Raw genomic sequence first — 7,596 nt, 5'->3', positions numbered from 1 at the left:
CTCTGGCAGCGCCGGACAGGCGGGAGACTCTGGCAGCGCCGGACAAAGAAGCTCTGGCGCCTCTGGACTGAGGGGCGGGAGCTCTGGCAGCGCCGGACAGGCGGGAGACTCCGGCTGCACCGCAGAGGAGGAAGGCTCTGGCAGCGCTGGACTGAGGGGCTCTGGCGCCTCTGGACTGAGGGGCTCTGGCGCCTCTGGACTGAGGGGCTCTGGCGCCTCTGGACTGAGGGGCTCTGGCGCCTCTGGACTGAGGGGCGGGAGCTCTGGCAGCGCCGGACAGGCGGGAGACTCTGGCAGCGCCGGACAAAGAAGCTCTGGCGCCTCTGGACTGAGGGGCGCAAACTCTGGTAGCGCCGGACAGGCGGGAGCACCTTTGTTGATGGGACGGGGTGCCGGCACTGGTGGTACCGGGCTGGGGACACACGCCTCAGGGCGAATGCCTTGCATACTACGCCAAATCAACTGCTCTCGCTCTTCACACTCCCCCAATTCTATTAACACCTCCTCGAGTGTCTACTCATCTCCCATCCGTTCACTCTCCTCCATTCTGTCCAATAACTCATCGACCCTCTCAGACTCAGCCCTCAGCTTCGCCGATAGCTCCGATAACATCCATGGCTCCTTACAGTAAACAGGGGGAGTTGGCTCAGGTCTGGCTCCTGACTCTGCCACACTCTCCCTGTGCCCCCCCAAGACATTTTTGGGGGTGCCTCTCGGGCTTCCAGCTGCTCTGCCGTGCTAGCTCCTCATAATGCCGCTTCTCTGCTTTCGCTGCCTCCAGCTCGGCTTTGGGGCGGCAATATTCCCCTGGCTCTGCCCAGGGTCCTTTCCCGTCAAGGATCTCCTCCCAAGTCCATTTCTCCAAATAGTGCAGCCTCTCCCACTGCTGCTGCTGCCTCTGCTTCTCCTGCTGCTGCTCCTGCTGCACCTGTCGCTTCTCCTGCTGCTGCTGTTGCTGCTGCCTCTGTTTACCACGCCGCTTGGTCCTTGGTTGGTGAGTGATTCTGTAATGGTTTTCTTCTGGGGAAAGAGAGGCGGACCAAAATGCAGCGTGGTTAGTTTTGTGTATCTTTAATAAAGATGAAAGTACAACAATCTACAAAACAAGAAACTTGAAAAAACCGAAACAGTCCTATCTGGTGCCACAAACACAAAGACAGGAACAATCACCCACAAAACCCAACACAAAACAGGCTACCTAAATATGGTTCCCAATCAGAGACAATGACTAACACCTGCCTCTGATTGAGAACCATATCAGGGCAAACATAGAAATAGACAAACCAGACACACAACATGGAATGCCCACCCAAGGAAAACACACACGAACGATGGTCAGAACGTGACAGGTGTAGTATATAAAGAAGCTGATTAAACAGCATGATCATTAAACAGGTGCACCTTGTGCTGGGGACAATAAAAGGCCACTCTAAAATGTGCAGTTTTGTCACACAATACAATGCCACAGATGTGTCAAGTTTTGAGAAAGCATGTAATTGGCATGCTGACTGCAGGAATGTCCACCAGAGTTTTTGCCAGAGAATTTAATGTTAATTTCTCGACCATAAGCCACCTCCAACGTTGTTACAACCGGCTTCATCCTTTGCGGGATCGTCTGAGACCAGCCACCCGGACAGATGATGAAACAGGAGTATTTCTGTATGTGATAAAGCACTTTTGTGGGGAAAAACGTAATCTGATTGGCTGGGCCTGGCTCCCCAGTAGTTGGGCTCAGTCATGTGAAATCCATAGATTAGGGCCTAATGAATTTATTTCAATTGACTGATTTCCTTATATAAACTATAACTCAGTGAACTCATTGGTATTATTGCATGTTGCGTTTATATTGTTGTTCAGTATATATTCCATGCAACTACTATGTGTAACTGTGGGTTGCTCATCTTTTCCGGTCGCTGCAGCTAGCGACTGGAACGAGCTGCAACAAACACTCAAACTGGAAAGTTTTATCTCAATCTCTTCATTCAAAGACTCAATCATGAACACTCTTACTGACAGTTGTGGCTGCTTCGCGTGATGTGTTGTTGCCTCCACCTTCTTGCCCTTTGTGCTGTTGTCTGTGTCCAACAATGTTGTGCTGCTGCCATGTTGTGATGCTACCATGTTGTTATGCTACCATGTTGTTGTCATGTTGTGTTGCTACCATCCTGTGTTGTCATGTGTTGCTGCCATGCTATGTTGTTGTCTTAGGTCTCTCTTTATACAGTGTTGTGTTGTCTCTCTTGTCGTGATGTGTGTTTTGTCCTATATTTTTAATCCCAGCCCCCATCCCCGCAGGAGGCCTTTGGCCTTCTGTTAGGCCGTCATTGTAAATAAGAATTTGTTCTTAACTGACTTGCCTAGTTAAATAAAGGTTAAATAATATAAAAAACTAAATTGATGTTGTTCTCTAAAGCGCATAAAAATTACTTTGGACATTGGATGGTTTGGACACTAATCGTGTCCCTGCTTACAAATATCTGGGCATCTGGATCGATGAAAACGATCTTTTAAAAAACATATTGATAAGTTAGTAAACAAGCTGGGAATATAAATGGCCTTCTTCTATAGAAATAGGTCCTGCCTCTCGCTAAATGGTAGAAAGCAGATTATTCAGTTGACGTTCCTATCAGTGCTAGACTATGGCGAAATCATCTATACGAACACAGCTCCCACCCCATTAAAGCCGGTAGATGCAGTTTATCACAGCACACTGCACTTTATTACGGGCGACAATTTTAGTACTCACCACTGCATTCTCTACCAGAAAGTTGGTTGGCCCTCTTTGATGTCAACTAGGTTGATACATTGCTGTTTTCATGTATAAAGCTCTTTTACAAAAAGTCCTACTGTATCTAACATCATTACTAAACTTTAGACATTTGAGTCACCACCCCAGGTCTCACGGATGGCTAACTCTGGACATTCCTTTGGTCTCTACTGAGTTAGGTAAATCAGCTTTTCGTTTTCCTACACCTTATTTGTGGAACAATCTTCAAAATGTTGTTAAATTTGATGTTCTTTGGTGCCAATAAGGCAATTCAGAAAGCTCATTGAGGACCTTATTACTGATGAATGTGTTTTCATTACCGTTTTTTTCTTTCTGCTTGCATTCTATATTTTGATGTCTCTATTTGATGTAATTCAGGGCTAATCTGTAAAAGAGACCTTGGACTGTCACGTTCTGACCTTAGTTCTTTTGTTATGTCTTTGTTTTTGTATGGTCAGGGCGTGAGTTGTGTGGGTTGTCTATGTTCCTTTTTCTATGTTGTGTTTTTGTGTTTGGCCTGGTATGGTTCTCAATCAGAGGCAGGTGTCGTTAGTTGTCTCTGATTGAGAATCATACTTAGGTAGCCTTTTCCCACCTGTGTGGTGTGGGTGATATATTTTCTGTTCAGTGTTTTTTCAGCACCATTCAGGACTGTTCGTTTGTCGTTTTATTGTTTTATTGTTTCAGTGTTCAATTACTTTATTAAAGAATATGGACACTTACCACGCTGCGCATTGGTCCTCCTCTTCTTCCACCTACGACGAACGTTACATGGTCTCAGTAAAATAAAGGTTAAATAAACAATTTATAAAAACCATAAGGAATTTAAAACGACATCATATGATACCCAAACTGAACAGATTGCAACACTGCATTAACTTCTTTTAAAACTTCACAACCACTTACTCTAGGAGGCGACAGCACTACTACAATGAATTGTGTCAGAGTGGGTTGACCTCTTGTGACTGGTATAAAACAAATGACCTCACATATGCATAGGATATTATATGAATTTGTTAGCACAGCTTTTACAGTACCCTACCTCAACTCAAAGATTGTAATCCGTTGACAGTGATACTGTTTGTAAATGTATGGCAGTTAACCCACTGTTCATAGGCCGTCATTGAAAATAAGGATTTGTTCTTAACTGACCTGCCTAGTTTTAAAAAAAAAGGTAAAAAAATAAATAAATTATAATAAAATCCAAATATACAAATGAATATACCTGCAATGCTGTAATATATACTGTAGATACATCTGGTATCTGTGAACCCTGTGGGAGTGAGCTCAGACTATAGACAAGGGTGAACATACACACACATTTAGATTTGGTTAATAAAAAAAGCAATTCAGGTCTGAAAAACAAATCTGGGAAATGCAGTTGCTTCACAAAGAAAGAGCTGAGCACGTCATTTCCTCCAATGACAAATGCGTGGTTTCAGTCTTTTAAAACGTTTTTCAGGGGAGTGATCATGACTAGTCTGTGTCTAACACTTGGCCTGTGTGATTGTATGGGAAATGAGTGGTCATGTAAAGAATATGTGTCCTCAGCTGACCATATCACAAGCAGCAAGAAGTAAGTAAAATTACATTATAAAACCATTATTGCTATATTTCATATACAGTGAATAACTATTTATTCAACCATGTGGATACTGTACTGTACTTGCTGAAATGTCACATGTATTTATGGAACATCAATGTGCCGACATTAAATGAACGATGATGTGCAAATGTTGAATAATGAATTTTTTTGTGTGTGTATGAATGATTGTACTCATATGCGTAGGTACAAACTAAGTATGTGTCGTCTCAACTTTTATTGTGTCCTTTACTCATTATATAGACATTTTAAATACTGTAACTGTTACCAATACATTTCATACTTCTATTTTAGATTGTCATGCAACTATGCTAAAGTCTGTGATATAGGTGTTAGTGTGGTGATTTTAATTGTCTCACCTTGCTCCTCAGCATTGCTCTCTCTGTTACTGGTTGCTGCCATTGATTCAGTGAGTGCTGGAGTAGTATGTAGGAAGCAACCGTGTGGGAGTTCCCTACAAAGAAGTTTGAAGCTAACCAAACTCATACACAAGGAATCTGTGGACCTCTTAAAAACATACGTAAGTCAAGGCATAATATTTGTCTAGTATTTTAACTGGGTAGTTTGAGACTTGAATGCTGATTGGCTGACAGCCGTGGTATATCAGACTGTATACCACGGAAATGACAAAACATGTCTTTTTACTGTTCTAATTACGTTGGTAACCAGTTTGAATGCTGATTGGCTGATTGGCTTAATTATAGCCTCGGGTGACATGTACAGTTGAAGTCGGAAGTTTACATACACTTAGGTTGGAGTTATTAAAACTCATTTTTCAACCACTCCACAAATTTCTTGTTAACAAACTATAGTTTTGGCAAGTCGTTTGGGACATCTACTTTGTGCAAGACACAAGTGTATGTAAACTTCTAACCCACTGGGAATGTGATGAAAGAAATAAAAGCTGATATAAATCATTCTCTCTGCTATCATTCTGACATTCTGACACATTCTTAAAATAAAGTGGTGATCCTAACTGACCTAAGACAGGGAATTTTTACTTGGATCAAATGTCAGGAATTGTGAAAAACTGAGTTTGAATGTATTTGGCTAAGGTGTATGTAAACTTCCGACTTCAACTGTATATTATGGAATCATGCACAGTCTAATGGGAAATGTAAAACTACTTTTAAGCTATTTTATGGCCAAATCATAATGGATTATAGGCTACCTGTTGGAGTTTGTAAAAGGGCTTCCAAGAACTTCCAGTAATTTGATGTTTTTTTCATTGATCTCCAGAAGCTCAGTCAAGGAGACATGTCAGAGCTGTTCTGCCAGATGTCAATCAACAACGTTCCTGACCCAAACATCTCTGGCCTTGACCCCTCAGAGCGGATGTTGAGCATCTACTCCCACTGTAAGGCTTTCCTACCACACCTGAAGAGGGTCACTGAGCAACAGACAGACTTACAGCCACCATCCAGCTCACTGCTGAGCAAACTCTCTACTGCCCATAACCGCACCAATGGTCTGGCCAACCAAATAAACTGCATTTACCAAACCCTCTTTCCAAACCTGCCCATCCCACCTGAACCTGTAGACGGACCGACTTCAGTGCCCCCCTCCCAGAACGTGTTCCAGCAGAAGGTCTATGGCTGTGTGGTTCTTAAGAGATTCAAGGAGTTCCTGTCACGGGTCACACGTGAACTAAGGACCCTAAAGAGCCAAGTGTGCACTAGGAGGACACCATTTGCAGACACAAATGCACTGTTCTGAGGCTGACCTTCTATTTATTTTATTTATTATTTATTGTACACTTGAAGGTATGGAGGCTTATTGCTGCCACTGAAAGAAAAAATGGCCGGCCAATATTTTTCAGCGGCAGCAATAATCCCCTGCGCATAATCCCCTGCGCATTTGAACGTCGTCGTTTGTCTAAAGTTGGTTGAGATGTTAACCAATGAGATTTCAATCTTCATTCTTCCACTCAAAAAAGACAGCCAGAATTCTGTTGTATTCCCAATGTGTTATCGATATGCTTTCCACCATCTAAAAGCGCAACCAAATTCCATTGAAAAACAATGTCAGATTATAATTTTTTTGTCATGTAAATGTATTATCGCTGCACTTTCAACCATTATATAGCACAACAAAGTTCAAATGGGAATAAAATGTCAGATATTTTGTATTCATGCAACAACTTAATGTGTTATCACTGTGCTTCATCTAATAGCGCAACCAACTGAAGTGTTTTGCAGCTGAGATTACATTAAAAGTACATAGTGCAAGCAATCAATGCTGTTCGAGATTTTGTGCAGATTCAAATAGCAATTGTGAAGATCTCCATTGACCTGGGGACCTTTGCATACTATCTTGAACATGAATGCTTTCGATGATTATAGAAGACATTTATGGTTACAGTAACCTCAATGTGGCAGTGGATGTGTTGCTCATTTTAAGTTTGTATAAATACTTTTACATTCATTTGTAAGACAGCCTTAAATTCGGGCTTTAAACTGTATTGCCAGTTGTAACCAAATATCAACATTTGAAGGAAATGTATCTTCTGCTTCGATAGTTCCACCTGTTCCACTGACTTATTCTAGCTTTAATTCCAGTTTGTGTACAAATTCATAATTTATACACTACCTGTCAAAAGTTTAGAACACCTATTCATTCAAGGGTTTGTATGTATTTTTTAAAACTATTTTCTACATTGTAGAATAATAGTGAAGACATCAAAACTATGAAATAACACACAGAATCATGTAGTAACCAAATAAGTGTTAAATACATCAAAATACATTTTATATTTGAGATTTTTCAAATAGCCACCCTTCGCATTGATGACAGCTTTGCATACTCTTGGCATTCTCAAAACCAGCTTCATGAGGTAGTCACCTGGAATGCATTTCAATTAACAGATGTGCCTTGTTAAAAGTTAATTTGTGGAATTTCTTTCCTTCTTAATGCGTTTGAGCCAATTAGTTGTGTTGTGACAATGTAGGGTGGTATACAGAAGATAGCCCTATTTGGTAAAAGACCAAGTCAATATGATGGAAAGAACAGCTCAAATATGCAAAGAGAAACGACAGTCCATCATTACTTTAAGACATGAAGGTCAGTCAATCTGGCAAATTTCAAGTGCAGTCGCAAAAACCATCAAGCTCAGTGACGAAACTGGCTCTCATGAGGACCGCCACAAGAATAAAAGACCAAGAGTTACCTCTGCTGCAGAGGATACGTTCATTAGAGTTACCAGCCTCAGAAATTGCAGCCCAAATGA

At 41.7% G+C, this 7,596-nt stretch overlaps 1 protein-coding gene across 1 annotated transcript; it reads left to right on the top strand.

The window, feature by feature from the left end:
- Window positions 1–4,231: 4,231 nt before the first annotated feature.
- On the top strand, window positions 4,232–6,602 carry m17 (IL-6 subfamily cytokine M17). Its single transcript, XM_020458440.2, has 3 exons — window positions 4,232–4,343; window positions 4,742–4,890; window positions 5,610–6,602. The coding sequence occupies exons 1-3, from the start codon at window positions 4,286–4,288 to the stop codon at window positions 6,084–6,086; spliced, it is 684 nt and encodes a 227-aa protein (XP_020314029.1). The 5' UTR covers window positions 4,232–4,285; the 3' UTR covers window positions 6,087–6,602.
- The last annotated feature ends 994 nt before the right edge of the window (window positions 6,603–7,596 follow it).

Source organism: Oncorhynchus kisutch, linkage group LG23 (assembly GCF_002021735.2).
Source record: "Oncorhynchus kisutch isolate 150728-3 linkage group LG23, Okis_V2, whole genome shotgun sequence".
In the NCBI taxonomy this organism is placed as follows: Eukaryota; Metazoa; Chordata; class Actinopteri; order Salmoniformes; family Salmonidae; genus Oncorhynchus; species Oncorhynchus kisutch.
Note: the sequence above shows the minus strand (reverse complement) of the source record. Positions and strands in the feature narration are given on the sequence as shown.